Genomic DNA, 16,948 nt, shown 5'->3' on the forward strand with positions numbered 1-16,948 from the left:
AAGGACTAGTTACTTGGTTAGAACACGCCAGTGCTAGCTACAAGTACACAACATATATTTTTTTCAATAATTATTTCTACCACAGTTGGAGGACACCACAGCGGCATGGGTCCCTCCTGAGTGCACGTAACATATACTCCAGATAAACAAACTGACAGGCTTTATCACTGGAACTGGCTGGTTCGCATGGGCACTCAGAGTGACAAAGAAAGGACCTCCTCCGTACCAACACAATCAGCAGCAGCAGGGGAGCCAGGACCAGGCCGCAAAATGCGTTGGAGAGGAACACTGGCGGACGCTTCTCCTGCTCCCTGAACAGATGCTGCATGGAAACAAGAGGAAAGAAGATGAGGAAATCTCCCAAGCTTATACTCTAAAAGTAACAATAACAAAAATAATGAGTATAGTAAGCCCTCATCCACGGAGAACGGAGCATACAGATGGAAGGATGAAATGAAGAGCACAGAGCAAGAGACTACAAACGCACAAAATTACACCAACCTTGATTTCAGGCTTTGGAGCATGCACGTCGACAGCAGGTTTTGGGGGTGTTGGGTTCGGCGGAAGGCTCAGCTGCAGAGAAGCCTGGAGCAACAGAGAAGAATTACGGCGACTTTATTCAAAGATGTCACAACAGATGTAGAAGTGGTAGGCACGTAAGGTTCCATGTAAAATGTCACGGTGTATGCAAATATGTGAAACTTCCAAATAACCAATTGAATAGCTTCCTATTTGATTTGGCCTTCATACTAGTTGTAAGTATGAATATTTTTCAAATAGTTTTCTAATACATCAAAATGTCCACTGTGCTAAATCAAACATAAAATTGTAACAAAGGTATGGTAAATTTCATTCCTGCGGGCATAGTATAGGGATAAAACATGAGAATTTGCGTAGCAGAGCAGACTACGTCGCTCAGGGAGCCAGACCTTACCGGCTAAACCGCAATCATTCGCACTCTCTGAAGAGATCTGTGTGCACAAACAAACTGTTTATTTGTGTTTAGTGCTTCATTTGTGCTTTTAGTAAACAACATTTCATAACATGTAATCTAATGAAAAAAAATTGCTAATGTTAACATCGTTTTGTATTAACTGTGAACGTGGCTGTTCATTATTTGAAAAGTATTCAATACAGTCAAACCCGGCTATATCGAACTCGCAAAAAAACGCTTATCAGTTCGATATAGAGCATAATTCGATATAAGCCTGCTAAATAATTGGATGTCATAAAAGCACATCCCATTTATAAAATCACTTTATTGATGAAACTAGCTTAGTTTCGCATAAATTAGTCCTGCATTTTCTTCTGCTTGGGCAATTTCGCTGCCTGCGACGCACGCACTTCCCCACGTTGTCTAAGGAGTCCGAGCAGCTGAGGCCGCAACCTTCCGCATTCGCGCAGAAGCACCGGACTAATGCGAGTGCACCAATCACTTCGGAGGATGTGGGCAAAGGACCGTAGTTGCTTTCCTCAACGTGCCTACTTTCATTTGTGATCGGTACGATGTCGGCGATGTAGTCTTCGTTTCGGGATCTACCGTCGTCGCGACACCATCATCTGCACTCACAAACTCGTCCACCGTTGATTCGAATGTCCCGGAAATTTTGGCAGCTCGCTCCAAACTTCGGCAACACCGGCAACGGCTTCGTCGCATTCATCAGAATTTACAGTCATCACCGAGCACGCGGAAACCGGCACGTATGAAGAACGCCTCGTACACGGCCGTGCGTACGCGTCGGGCGCCATGGGCACCGGGTTGCGAGTCTGGCCACTTTAGCCCTAATCGTGCTGAGAGTGCTCCTCGGAATCTTGCACGCTGCGGGGATATCGCGTTCCACGCGATTTATGATTTCGATCTTCACGACGAAAGGCGAATTCTGCCGCTTCATCACGGCAACACTGCGGGAGAAGGCCCATAGGCGCAAACACGATAAACCAGAGAAGCAGCCAGATAACTCGCACTTTCGCCATCTTGCATGAAAAGCGTACAAGAGCCTCTGGTTGGCTGTCTAAGCAAGCGCTGTAGGCGGGCCAGGATCATTTTTTGCTGGGGAGTGTCGATAGATAGTGATCTAAAGAAAGGAAGGACGCTTGATTCTGCAACCCGTGAGGGAGCACGGCGAAGCGTCGTCAGGGGAGAGGGAGGGGGAAGTGAAAGATGATAGAGAAAGAGGGAGGATAATAGACTTCACTATGCGTGACAGGGGGAGTGTCGACGGCTCACCCGAACAGCCCGAGGCAGCACGGTCACGGTAGGGAGAGCGGTTGGATGGAGCCGCGCCGCCGGGTTTCCCCGCTATCGCGAGGGAAAGCCAACTTCTGGGGGCACTTTTCTGCAGCTTGACGTTCGATATATCGGGAGTCACGGCAATATTTGTTCGATGTAGGCGTAATTTTTGCTATATATACTCATTGTAACTATACCGTGACCAGAAATTGTTCGATATATAGAATAATTCGATGTAAACGGGTTCGATATAGTCGGGTTCGACTGTATATGATTCGGTTCTGGCACTATTCGATTAACATTCAATTCTGCCTTAAATATTGCAGTTCACACACTCCTAAACATGTCGTACTGATATACAGTAAACTTCTGTTAAGTCAATCCTGACGGGACCGAAGAAATATATCGAATTATCCGGCGGGTCAAATTAAACAAGATGCCGAGCAAGCGCCAAAACACACCAGTGATTCATTTGGCAGTATTTGCCTGAGTTCAACAAAGCCCCGAATCAAATGCACGCCCGCTTTCTATTTCTGCAAAGTAAGAACTAACGTAGAAATGACACTGAAGCTCATAAACAAAAGTAGAAATCTAACGCACCACCGATTTTTTAGCAAGAAACATCGGCAAGGGTCTAAAATGTGTTGCGCAATGGCAGCTGGTTGCCTAAAGTTAGCTTCGCCACACTATTTTTGAAGTCAGCTTCGCCGCAATACATTAGTGTTATGAGGTAAAGCAGACAGAAGCCGCAAAGCCGGTTTTGGTTTCGTATCCGCTAGGACGGGCCAGCAAATTTCGGCACGATTTTCTCTGAAAAGGAGGCGCGCGTTAGAATCGGGTGAACTGTGAGCTACGATTATTGTTTGAAAGTCTTCCTAGTGCGGGCTGAAAACGGAAGTTTTCGACGGGAGTTGATGTGTGTTCAATGCGTCAACTATCCACTACGCTTCGCCAAGACAAGATGTTGCCACTAAAGGAGTTGCTATTGGGGTCACCATATGAAGTTCGATTTATCGAGTGAAGGCCAATTTTAGGATTGAAATAACGAGTGTTTGGGCATGTAGAAAGGCATGGGCGCCTGCCAGGACCTTCGGTCAAGATCGAATAAGCCTAAAAATTGAATTAACCGGGGTCAAATTAATGGAAGTCTATTGTACCAAGTCTCTGTTCAGCAGAGATGATAAAGTAATTTTTGAGTACAGCACTGTATACATTTGGTGTTCTTTAGTTGAACAGCACGTACTGAAAACTTAGGTCGTGACAGCCAATATTGTGATGAGCAACAGACTAAACTTGCTTGAACCTGTTTTTTTTAAATGTTGAATAAAATTATGGTACATAGGCATTTTCACATATGTACATGCCGATACAAACGCGGTACTGCAAAGTGGTGACTTTTCTAGCATAGAAGCAAGTTGCCATGGTGTACAGCTGTACGAGTTAACCCAAGCACCTTCACACAACAAAGCTGAAGTATTACTGCTGAAGCATGGGAGAGACAAAACCTTGCATTATGTTTCAAACATGCGTCCGAATATAACGCAAGGCATTTTTAGGCTCATGTTTACACTAAGAAGCATAATATTCATGCATGGAAATGCACTTGCATTTAATAAAACTGAGAGAGAAAAAGAACATTTCGATATTGGTAGGACCCGTTGACACATTTCTCGCTGTTGCATTTTTCCAGCCGCTATGCCGAGTTTCCGTGGTCCCGACCTAAATCCCATTGACTCGCATGTATTATGTTCTCATTTGATAAATCGACATGTTGTAGTGTTCTCGCATCTTACATCATGTTTGAATGAGGCGGTCACGTAAATTTAGCGGCAAAGAGGAAGATTTTCACTTGCACATTGCAACAAGCGACCGTAGTTTTCAATAAGTTGCACAGGCCAGGCACTGGACAAGCACAGGGAGAAAACAGGCACAGAGTAGCTAGAAGCACTAAAAAAAGTGAGGATCTGTTAAACCTACCAGGTACCACACACACTGGGTAAGATCTGCCGAGCGCAGGGCTACATTTATTTTGGGGCCTGCAAGGGTATTATTTGCATTGCATAATCACCGGTTCTATATAGCTTCCCCACAATAAAGTTGTGTTATGCAGTGAAGCTTATGCAAACTATTGCGTTGAAGCATATCAAGAGTAGACAAGGGCACCACTGTTATGGAACACTGCATGTGTCCCATATTTATACATGCGTACAAGTGTCATTCGCGGTCACAGTACATGTGCCGAGTTGTCAAATAACTACACTGGCAGCCATTCAGAGCCGTTTCTGGCATTGTTGTGGCAATTAGCACCCTTCCTGACTGTTATGTTATTTTTTTTCCATGGTCCCTTGAAAAACATTAACAGGATTCTGCTATTTCTCTCTGTGGAGAAGTTGTACATGACTGACTACTGGGGCAATATTCTTGAGTGATCAGTTTGGAAGTACGATCACGTCCACAAGATTTAGTGTGACTTGGCACTATGACAATGCACTAACCGCGACAAAGCTTGCTATCTTTGCACTGTGGCAGAAATGCTGCCGGCCACATACTTTGATGCGTCTGGTGCCGAGCCACACGAGATCTTGCAAATGTGATTGCATCCCAGAAACCGATCACTTAAGAATCGCTGAAGTTCCCACTGCAAACCCAACATGAGCGCAATTACACAATGCAACTCACCAGGTGCCACTTGAAGGGGTTGGCTATCACAGCATCACCAATAATGAGCGACAGGTCATACTTCCCAGAGAGGTAGCCCATGTCCTTTGCCTTCTGGAACAAGTCCTAAAAGAGAGTCAGGAAAGGGCACGTCAGCAAGCAGCTTGTGTCATGAATCATAAGCTACACAGCCAGGTACATGAACTAATGACAAAAGCTACCATACCTCCACAAACGTAGCACATTTCCCCTCTCTATCATGTAGCCTAAATGTGCCTGTCACTTCTGGAACTGCTAAATATATTATGTATGTCTTTCTCTACATTTGCAACATGCTGCACTTGACCTCCAAGCACCTACAAACAGCCACTGTGTGATTCTGTGGAAGCAGTTACGTCCGTATACAAGAGATGTAAACTGGCACAACATGGTATGAAAACAGCAGCAGGATGAGGATTGAACTTCATTGTTAGGCTGCTCCCCTCACAGGTCACAAGGAAGAACCCAGAAATGGCAATGGACAGAATAAAGAGCTCACAGAAGCTTGTTAATTTGGTATTTGTGCATGGCTGAGTACGGGGCAGTGCACATTCTGCACTAGGCTTGCTAGAGAACAATGCATCCTTGCAATGACTAGATGAGACCAGAAAAGCGAGATGCCCGGATTCTGCTACAAAATGTGCAGCAGGACCCTTCTGAGCAATAATAGTTGCACTGTCTTGTGTCAAACACTCAAAAGTTTCTAAATGCATCAAATGGTACGCATGCACACACACATGTACGCACAAAAGTTTAACTAAAGTCAGAAGTGCAAAAATAAAGAACTATGCGTGTACGTGGTAAGGGTGTGCCTCCAAATAGGGCAGCACTTACCAGGTCAAAGCGGTAGACAACGCTAGTGTCTGGCTCTGCCAGGAAGACTATCTCGCGCTTGGTCTCCACGTGGTAGAGGTGCACAAAGGCCTGGTGTGCCGACATGATGTCCCCGTTGGAGACGTCCTTGAGCGAGAACTTCATCACCAGTTTCTGGTGGTGGTCTGCCTCCACAACCTCGCTCATCTTGCTACGGAAAGCCACTCTGCATACACATGAAGACAGCGATTCTCACATGTCTTGGCCACAGAGGACGGAGAAAATGTGGGGTAAACAGTACTGACCCTGTGTCTTTTTCACTAAAGTATGGAGATGGTGGGTAATCAAGCAAGACAACTTATGGGTCCATATTAGCTGCAGATTAGCCTTGCACTACACTGCTGTCAGCCATTTCTTGACAAGCACTGCACTGCATACCCTTTTCATGGGCACACACCTACCCAGGATGCTCTATTAGTAGTTGCATAGTGCATAAAGGGACACTGGTTAGCTGCCCATGGCACGTGCACAGTATGTGACACAACATCCAACTGTGCAGGTTGTGAAACAGAATGCATTCTGGTGTGTGATGTGCTGAGCAACAACACTAACTAACCACAGCACAGCACAACAATGCACAACACCCCAATGTCCCATGTGCTGCACTCCATTAATTTCTAATGCTACAGAGCAATGCAAGGGTGATTAGTGTGATAATGTCAAAGCTGCCTACAGGACATATGCACAAACTTAAGTTTGAGGCTGCCACCGCTAAGCAAAAATGTGCAGTGCTGGTTTGGCCACAGGCTGAGGAACAAACCATTCAAGAATGGCCTGCAGGCAGATGCACGGTAGATATAAGAAACAAACATACAGTACATACACACAGTACATACAAGAAACAAAAGTACATTAAACCACTACTCACGGAGTCATTTTTGGAGCAGCTGTCTGGTCCCGGTCAGCAGTGCCGATCTCAAGTCCAACCACTTCGACATCTGTCAGCACTTTCACGCTGATCTAAGGAGAAGACAAATAGGGGCACCATGCATCATTGACCCACTAGTGCTAAATCAGCAGAGCTGTCAAAAAAATTTAGAGGACAAATATGGGTGCTCTGCATTATTGGAACTAGAGCCGAACCATGTCATAGCAAAGTCGTGTCCAAAACAAAAATGCCTTCATTATATCCAATGCAGTCCAACCCACTTATAGCAATACTGGTTTTAACAATATATTGGATTTAGCAATGAGCAGCCGCCGCACCCTGAGCTTTGGTGTCTTCTATGGTAAAATAAACTGCTTACTATAATGTTTCCATGCAGCATTATTGGTTATAACAAATCTGGCTGCTAGGTGGCAGTGCTGAATGTAAAAGGACTACAAGGCCCTGGAAAAGAAAGAAAAAGAAATTATGCGAATCCCATGCACTGTGGGACTCGATGTAAATGGAGTTTTCTGTGCTCTTTACCTTGACTGACAATAATTAGCGGCGATGTTGAGCGTGAATGTTTAATTTCTTCAACGTTTAGTTCAATACGCAAGTGGTGAAGTTGGTGTTAAACGTTACCTTCTGTGCACCACTGCTGTTTGTCTGCCCAGTACACAGAAAACACAGAGAGACGTGTTTGCTTAAGGCGTTGTTGTGTGCCATTGTTTATAACCTCCGAGAGGGTTGAGCATTGTCATTGCCTCACATGGCACATTGCATCGTGGCAGAAGTATAGAACTTTAATTGAATTATGCGGCACGCCGCAGTGGAGGACTCCGGAGTAAATTTGACACCGTGGTGTTCTTTGAAGTGTCCCTAAATCTATGAGCACAAGCTTTCTTGTTCCGCCTTCATCAAAATGCGGCTGCCGTGGTCAGGATCAAATCTGCGCCCTCGAGCAATGCCATAGCTGCAAAGCTACCGTGGCGGGCACAGAAGTGTTGATTTGATGTGCACCGCTGTTGTGGTGTCCCCTAGACCCTGCAGTGCACTTACATTGATGCGGCTCTGCTTCTGTATGCCCTACATAAGTTGTCTGCTTGACATATTTGCATGGTGTTTGTTTTTCAAAAATAGCAGAAACCTACCATACCTTGAACTTAAGTTTCTCCAGTTTGCCAGCAACCACTGTCGTGTCTATAGTAGCAGAGTTTCCTTGCCTTCTAACGTCGATTCCCTTTCTCCCCCTTGTACGAGAACTACGAGCGAAGAGTGGCAACGCTGTTATTCACCCGTTTCCCAACTGCGACGGTTCTGCCCCTTCTCTGCCTCCTCTCCCCTTCCCCGCTACCTTTCTATGTAGCTTCCCTCTGGATTTGCATGTTAGTAGAAAGTGCTGCAATGCTTTTACGGGGGGTCAAGCCACAGCAGCAGCAGCACTAAGAAAGTTGAAGAAAGAGGCAAAGAAAACTTCACTTTAAAAAGAAAAAGTGTCACGGTGACGTTGAGTAGGTGTAGCATTGTGGCCCCCACCCCTCTTCGCTGTAGCTTTTTCAGTGAAATGCATTGAAGAAGAACCTGTGGTACTGTGAAGGGGATCACAGACTATCTTTGATTGCCAGTAACTCCGCTGCAGCCGAATGCATTGAAGTACTTTTTGTGGCAAAGTATTTCTGAAATAGCCTGTTTTAACATCAAATGCCTTTCTCGTCTTTGATAAAAAGTGGTACAGGACCCCCTTTAACAGTGTGTGACACTTTAAAGCAAGGGAGGAACAGTACTAACCTCGGCATCGGTGTTTCCAACAAGGCGGTCATCAGCCTTGACAGGAACAGCATTCAGGGAGAGGTGGTAGAATCCGCGACGTGGCTTTTTCGACACAAAGTTGAATACGTACAGGGAACTGGGACAGGAAGAAACCAGGGATGTTTCATTGGTACTCTGTCATATAGTCTCAATATACCAAGGGCTTTTGAGAAGACTGCCAAAAATTTTTAAAAAGATGCCTGTTACAGATAGTACCCTTGAACAGGATTACTCAGAGGCGGCTATTACTTTAACGATAAATCTAAGTGCATAATTGGCTAATTAAAAAATCTTGACAAAGCAAGTTTCTAACCAATTACTTATTGTACACATTGCAATTTACAAATTGTAGCCGGTGAGTCCTCAAGGTATATTCAATTAAAGCCATACCCCATCTCACAATTTGTTCAGACGTCACTGTCTGATTGATGGCAAGATTAGAGTTTTGTTTCTGCGTGGCACATGATACATTACAGCAATGCGTGACATGTTAGGACCTTTGGGCATGCACATCATATAATGCGAAAGCAACGTCTACTGAGCTCACAACGCAGTGCGGATGAGCGCATCTCGAGGAGCATTCGGCCTTCCTATTGGCTAGGGAGCCCCGCAGCTTCCTCAGTGCTGCAAACAACTCACGAGATAGAGTGTAGCATTAAGGTTGACAGCTAGTTTCGAAATATATGCCATCAAATGTGTGGTAAAAATGCACTTGTGTACCACTTACTCTAATGCCTTTTTATGCACTGACGCATAAAAATAACTGGTACCCAAAATCAAATTCATTGCACACTTTGGGAATCAACGTGTGCACTGCTAGATTTGTAACAACTTTTGTGTTCTCGTATGTAAATTTTTGTTAAATCTCTACCGGATGGTGCCAGCATGTTTTCGTTGCACACTGAAACAGCCACTGTAGTGGCTCCTTGCCACCACTGCTTCCCCATGCACTGAGTGGCAAAGTGTAACTCACGGGTCCTCCTTGGCTGGAGCAAAAGGCTTCCTCTCAATCACTACTTGGCTGTCAACCAGCCGGACGGCCTTGTTCAGCACCACAGAGAGGGGACCCAGGGACGAGCCCAGGACATCTGTCACTTGCACAACAACTGTGGGTGTAGCCTTGCTCAGGGCATTAGAGCCAGAGACACTTGTTGCCACGGGAACGTGGTACTGGAATGTGCAAGGTGTGCATGCAGGCGGCCAGTTACAAAGTGTTCAAAATAAACAGCAATTGTAAATAAGGAAATGTTTATCAGAGCCACATCATGCCACCAATGACTTCACTAGGCCCGTTTTCAAAACTGAATTGACAGTTTACCCTACCAATGATTGCTCCTGCTTCCGTTTCCCCCTCCCACAACCATTCAGTGCCAAATGATAAAAATGGTAAACCATGCTCTGTGCCACCAACGAAAAAATCCTGGCACTGCTTCTGTGAACAAGAATATTTAACCAACAACCTTGGTGTCTGCATCCCTTCTTTTTCAACCAATGTACTCTGCAGATTCCAATTTTGTGACCCCAACATTCACACTATAATGATGAAACAGGAGCACATAAGTAAGAATATAAATAAACTCGACCAATCTGCAATCTGCAGAACATTCACTGCAGTAACTGCAGCTTTATCAGCCTCAATGTTTGCCTTCTTAATCATACAGTCCACAACCGACTTTTCAGACACCTGATCTTTTGGGCATGCCCGATAATTCAGACGCCTTCGCAGCACCGCCACGTAGCCCATAGGGCCAATGTGTAAGAATGTCCGAGATTTCAGATGCTGAAACCCTTTGCCATCTGATATTCCGGACTTCTTGCCGTGACCACAGCTCCGAAACAACATTAATCAAAGCCACCACCACCGCCATTTTGACTGTCTTGCAGCTTCAAACCAATGCTCTTGCATGCCGATTCTCTGGCAGTCATAGCCACTACCACGGCATTGTTAGACCTAGCTGCTTCGATGTAGGCTACCAAGCTTCATGCTGTTCGGTACCATGTTTTTCATTGAAAGGCCTTGCCACTGTCAGCAATGGCACTATGTCATCCTCACCGCTGGCTTCAAAGCGCGGAAAACACGGCAAGGGTCAAGCATTGCATAATGCCGGTTCCAAAAGTCAGCTTTGCCGCAATACAGCGGTGTTACGCACAGGGGTGGGTGGGACTGCCCAAACTAATTTTGAAGCCATTTTTGATGCAAGTAAACCTGCTTTATGGAGCAGTTTGGAGCAGGCCAACTTGAATTTTGGTGGAATAACGGAATACGTAATATGGCAGCACACTTCGAAATAATGACGGAACCCAGAATCAACCAACATGGGCACTGCGCTGCAACTGTCTTAGTAACGTCTTATGCTGAAATTGGAAGCAGATTGCCCTGATACTGAAACTGCCCAGTGCATGCAAATTTTAGCAATAGTGCCTGTAGGAGACATTTTTTATAAATGCATTTTTTTCTTTAACATCTCGACAGTGTGCGTGAAGTGCCTGGAAATGTGCTTCACCAACAGATCGTACAAAAAAGGCGAAGTTATGAACATCACAGCGATGGCGACGGAAGAAATGCACCTGGAGTCTTCATATATTTGCTATCGCAATAAAATGGAATAGTAGTTGGCTGAGCGGCGACACAGCACATGCTTTCCTGTAAAGTCGAAAACAGCGGCAGCACTATGACAGAACTGTGTATTCTTGCGCCAACGCTCATGATGATGGTAGGAAATGTTCTCAAATTATGTGGTCCAATTGACGCGGTAACATGCAATTTCTGGGTCACCATATGTCACTGCAAACCCAAAGAGCCGCAATTGACCTTGGGCTAGTATCACGTAAAACTATTACAATTTGTTTTTATTGCGATAACAATTATATCAACACCCTAGCTGCATTTCTTCCATCGCCGTGATGTTCCGTATAAACTCCAAGTATGGTAATGTTGTTTCCGTGCACCGTATGCTGTATGTGCGAGTGCAAGCTTGTGAGGGTCAGCCGACGATCGTGACTCAACCTTGAGGGCGCAAAGGAGGCAAGCGGAGAGGAGGCACCCAGTTTTCCGTCGTGCGCAGGGCACTTGGGTGAGGAAGAAATGAGTGGGGGGGGGGGGGCTCTACTGCAGTGGCCACTGCGCATGGTGCGTGAAAGTGATCTGAAATGTGGACAAAGTGCACAGTCACACGGGCCTTATCTTCAAAGCGATCTGTCATGCGTACAAAGTGCACAGAGTGCTGGTAGTTTCGTATGCTCTGTGCTTTTGACGTTTAGTTCGCATTGAAGCGAGACGCAGCACAAAGATAATTTCGCTCGCTGCTTTTCCCACGCTTCCTCACTCCAGTGTTTTGACAGCTTGTTCCTGCGGTCATTGAGTGAGATGCGTTCATGTTTACCTGCGCATGCGTGGCACCATACTTGTTAATTTAGTAAGTAAGCCAATGTTTACATCTTTATACGGATGATAAAACTACTACCCTTGCTGCGCATGGCTATCTACTAATTTGCTATCGCAATCGATGCTTCACCTTTCGGGCAAAGCTGCGACGTTTTATTTTAAATCTGCCATTAGCCCTTCGTGACAGTTTAAAATGGCTTAGGCCTCACCAATATGGGTACAAAAACAGATTGGAATAGCCTTACGTTATGCCAGCCAGGGGGCAGCGACGCCCGCTCGCTGAGCCAGCTGCAGCTTGCGCCTCCCTAATATCTAGTTCTCTCGCAGCACCCTCAGTCTTCTTTCTGTTGTTTTGCACCTCAGATATGGAGCGCCACGCCGCTTGGCCCACTCAACCGTATTCCAACACTCTAAATACAGCAGCCATGGCCAACAGCAGCGACGAAAGCCAGAAGTGGCCACAAGCGCGCCGGCCATTTGTCAGAAGCGCGGAAAAATCGGTGTTTATAAGCACGAAAATTACAAGAATCTGTGTGGGAGGCGTCGTCGCGTGGTGTGAGGAATCTGAACGGATGGACTCTTTTTTTAAGAAACGGATCCGCTCGCCTTCGGCGGCCACTGCTGGTGTGCACATGCCCAAGCCGTCATGGCACAGCGTGTCACAATTTCAGTAAATTTTCTGTTTTTGGCGCAGTTTGGCACAGGAGTCCCACCCCTGTATGTAGTGAAGCATACGCAATGTATCGCGGTGGAGCATGCCAAGAGTTGAAAGGGGCCACCGTCACGAGACACAATATGTGGTCCTTAATTTATACACACTTGCAACTGCCATCTCCCGTCACGTTACGAACACCGATACCCCTAATAAGTATAGTGGCAGGCCTTTAGAGCTATTTCAGATGCGCCTGTGGCGATTTAAGCCCTTCGGGGTAGTAAAAGGCATGCATTCACTTTTTCGGACTGCCCGATTTTTCGGACGTTCTTGTGGCCCCTAAGGTGTCTGAAAAAGTGGACTGTATTTACTTGCCTTCTATACGGGCAAGTCTGGTCAGTGGTACGATCAAGAAATACATGGCTGGTGGAAGACAGGTGCTGATCGCGTCCATGTGTTTGACATATTGCACGAGAAGCAAGAGAAGTGTGCTAACACCTTCTGCGTTAGATGAAGCAACCCAACATCTTTTCCATAGTTTATGCATTTCACATTCAGCTTGCTAGCGGTCACACACACCACCACTAAAGGTTGCCAACATCATCAACATCGACCACACAGCAGCAATAGATCTTTCCAGTGAGAACTTCCCAGCTGTTGCCATAATGCACCACAGGCTGTTGTGAGCACAGGTGAGCGCCCTGCACTTTATACCCACTTACAACATTCCCGAGAGGATATGTTCTCACACCCTCAATGAGATGGTCTATGCAGTGAAATGGCATGTGTAAGGCACTTAGTGGCCACAGTGACCAGAAACATGTGCACCAAAAAAAAAAAAAAATGCAGAAGTTCCAAAAACGTGGCGCTCAATTACCGAGTTTGTTGCAAGGAGCTTGAGCACATCATACAAAAGGGCCGCTCCCTTGACTGGCTGGACGTTCTTGCGAGACAGTAGGTAGTTAGCAAACTTGAGCACTTGTTCCTGCAGAAAGAAAAAAAATGAAACGGTTGAATAGCTCCCGAGGAAACCTGCAGCATGCCAGGAAGCCATCATGCTGTGGTGGAAACATTCCCTTGCCTATGATTAAAAGAATAAATGGCAGTGTCTTTGTTTGCGGGATGTGTGTGTTATCTGGGGATGTGATCCTCAATGATTACATAAGAGGTATCATTTGGACAATGGGAAGGCATACTTTTAGACAATGCAATTTTCAGCCTGCACAAATGTGGCGACACCGAATGCCCACCAATGCTACATTTAAGCGTGAAGTGAAATCTCTATATAATGAGTTTCAGGAGATCGTGGAAAACTGTTCGTTATTCTGAAAGGTTATCAGAGTGAATGCCCCAAAATTAACCATTGTCCCTATCAACCCATCAGTTTATCAGCCGTCACTGTATGAGTTATCCACGAGAACGTTGCTGTTGGGTCTTGGCCTATGCTGTTGCTATTTTCCATATGTTCCGCCGCCACACACCACTGCAGCACCGTATATAGAGTGGCCGTGCACATAAGAGATGCTGACACCGAGAAAACCACCTACAAAAAGAAGCTCCATGTTGCCTATAAAGCATAATGCTTTGTTTTGTTTGCTTGTTTTCCACATTACTTACAGTGGACACCACAACTGTCTCGCTTGAGGCACCCACCTGAACTATACTAAAGTTCAAGCGCATGTAAACTACACTATCCAGAAAGTGCTACAGTGTGGCATCCCCGCGAACACTTAGGTTACATTTCTTTGCGCCCGCTGGTACGGCTACAGAAATAAGCATGCAAATGGGGTGTGTGCAGAAAGAATGGTGAAAGAAGGAAGAGACGCGCCTCCATTGCAAGGCGATACTTGTCTGGGTGGAGCATGTGTTTACAAAACCTGATGCGTCGTCGCCTCCGCAATAGAAAAATCAAGTCCCCTCCCAGTGTTGTGTTCCTCCGGCGCCATCTTGCACTTTCCGAACCCACGCGCCGCGGCGTATGCTTTTTTGCACCTTGTCGTATGCTGGCCTACTATTAAGGCTGCTGTAAAGGATATGCAGAAATCTAAGAATCCCCAGATTTCGGAATATTAGTTCATAGTACTGAGGCATTGTTAACATGACGGGAAAATTGAATGACAATCATTATTCTGAAAAGTTCAGTATTCTGAAGTTCGTAGTGTTAAAATATTTTACAATGAAGCTATAAGCAGTCAGCAGATTTCTGAAAGTTCACTCATCTGAAAAGTTTGTTAATGCGGTGTTCATTGTCACAAGGTTTCAATGGTATTCTGATAGACATTGCACTACATGAAAATGAAAGTGCAGCTAAACGTGATCATGAAAACAGGCATCAATATGGAAAATCTTGTACAAATAGTACAGCAAGGTTTCAAAAAACCAAAATTACTTTGCTTTTAATGTGTAAGTGGTATTGGCAACATCCCCTTTTGGTATTATTATTCCTTTTGGTATTATCCCTGTAAAAGTTACAGCGAAAAAATGATGATTTTGTTAAAGAGAAGAAAATAAACTGCTTCAGAAGTAGACAGAGGCAAAACCCGAATAGTGCTTTCCTTGATAATGAGAAACAAATAAGTGTCCTCTTGCATTTCACAAAAGAAACTTTGCAAAGCTGGTAAGATTGCTAATCTGTATTAGTGTCTTAACATGAAATGGAGCTTGCATGGAGGTTATCTCACCTACACGCATGTTAGCTTCTCTCACGAAATCTTGCACCGCTGCATTGAAGTCCGCAGAAGTTACGCTAAATCAACTAGCACAGCGTTTAAATAGGTACAACGAGCAATGACAGTATGACACTGCAACAAAAGCGGTTCAAATTGCTCTACTTCAATTTAAGACATTAGAAAACACAACAGAACAATTGCTTAACACTGCTGGTGTTCGAAAATAGTAGAAATGCTTGCCTTAGTGACTGTTGGAGCCTTCTTGGCAGCTTCCGCAAGCCGGTACACGCCGCTCAGGATCGTAGCAGTGACACTGAGGCCTCCCTCAAACTGGATGCATGAAAAGAAAGAGCGAAAATCAAGCTGAAAGCCAAAGCCAAGCAGGTCTACAAACTGAAAAATGGCGCGAAAGGTGGGTTCACTTTAAGTGCCTGCTAAACACCTAGCTTTAAATTTTCAGCAATTCCCAAAAGTTTACTACCGCTATGAAATCCCTTTCACTTTCTCTAAAAGAAACGCCTAGTATTATGGGAAAAATGTTGCCCCATCACTGCTGTCTTTAGTTGTGCATAAGTCACACATTCGTGCAAGTTCAGCCATGATTTTAAATTACTTGTGGAGCCAAAATATTGGTGTGACAGGTTGCACCTTTGTACATAGTGTACTAATCTAATTGTACTCGTGGCTGTCATGATTAAACATGACTATGCCTGCTTTTGTAACCTATCAGAACACAGATACACCGAGTCATTATGAACATATGCCCTGCATGCATAGCCAGAACCTCCAAGATTCGCATTGAGACAAAATTTTGATGTGCTGTGTCCCCTATATATATTTCTTATGAACAACCCATGCTGGCAGGAAAGGAAATTTAACTAACATGCTGCTTAAGTTAAGAAACATTTTCTTGGCCTCTTGCTCCTCCAGCACGCTGTAATAAAGCCTGGTCACTCGATAGCGGTCTCTGTGATAACGATCTCAAATTTCAAATCAAATGCCATTTCTCCTCACGGCCACCGTGCCCCAAGCAGGAGGATGACGTACACGTGCGCCTACGTACAGGTGTTCGCACTGTGACATCACTCGTGGTGACACGTGACTTTGAAAATTATTCAAGGCAACACCAGTTATTTGTGCAATATGTTGCTTGAATAGACGACTTAAAGCTTAGGGAAATAATAAAACACACAAATCGAATGTCTGCATGGTTTTGGTTAACTTCACACCACAGCAAGAGATGTACTTCCATTTCGTCTGCTTGTTCCCACATCATGCAGTCGCGTGAGCAGACGCTGAAACTATGTTATTTTTTACTGTGCTCCAGCGCGGGATCATGCTCCATAATCCGCTTGTGTCTGCCTCAGTATTCGTGTAGCACTGAATTATGCCGCTAGTCAGGTGTTCTCGTGCACAGCCCGCAATATCGTGCGCTGCACAAAACGAGACATTCACAACAGCTTGTGCGCAACGCCATCAACGGATGTGCGCTGTGCCGCACAAAAGCGAGGAGGAAAAACAAATGAAGGCAGGGCCCGTGACGTACGCGTCACGTGATGCTCGAGCTTTGGTATTGGAGAATGCAGGGAAGGAATTTCGCCTGCGGAGGCTAGACGGGGCAAGTGGAGAAAGTGTCTCGCTTGGCATTGGAGCTCGCCTTCTGAAATCATGGGTTCGCGGCACTGAAATATTTTTATCTTGGCTATTAATCAGCCGATTTTAAAATTTTTTTCGGCAGAACACTCTCTAGAAGACATGTAACAAC

General features: G+C 45.2%; 1 protein-coding gene across 1 annotated transcript in view; it reads right to left on the bottom strand.

Moving 5' to 3' along the window:
- OstDelta (oligosaccharide transferase delta subunit) overlaps positions 1 to 16,948 on the bottom strand; it is a 44,180-nt gene that overhangs the window by 8,804 nt on the left and 18,428 nt on the right. Inside the window, exons 8-16 of the mRNA XM_050184691.3 lie at positions 15,424 to 15,513; positions 13,392 to 13,499; positions 9,451 to 9,647; positions 8,457 to 8,574; positions 6,669 to 6,760; positions 5,762 to 5,966; positions 4,910 to 5,014; positions 502 to 585; positions 227 to 322 (exon numbers count right to left, since the gene is read on the bottom strand). Coding sequence (XP_050040648.1) covers positions 227 to 322; positions 502 to 585; positions 4,910 to 5,014; positions 5,762 to 5,966; positions 6,669 to 6,760; positions 8,457 to 8,574; positions 9,451 to 9,647; positions 13,392 to 13,499; positions 15,424 to 15,513 — 1,095 coding nt within the window. The remainder of the gene's footprint in view (positions 1 to 226; positions 323 to 501; positions 586 to 4,909; positions 5,015 to 5,761; positions 5,967 to 6,668; positions 6,761 to 8,456; positions 8,575 to 9,450; positions 9,648 to 13,391; positions 13,500 to 15,423; positions 15,514 to 16,948) is intronic.

The sequence above is a fragment of the Dermacentor andersoni genome, chromosome 4 (genome assembly GCF_023375885.2).
Source record: "Dermacentor andersoni chromosome 4, qqDerAnde1_hic_scaffold, whole genome shotgun sequence".
NCBI lineage: Eukaryota > Metazoa > Arthropoda > Arachnida > Ixodida > Ixodidae > Dermacentor > Dermacentor andersoni.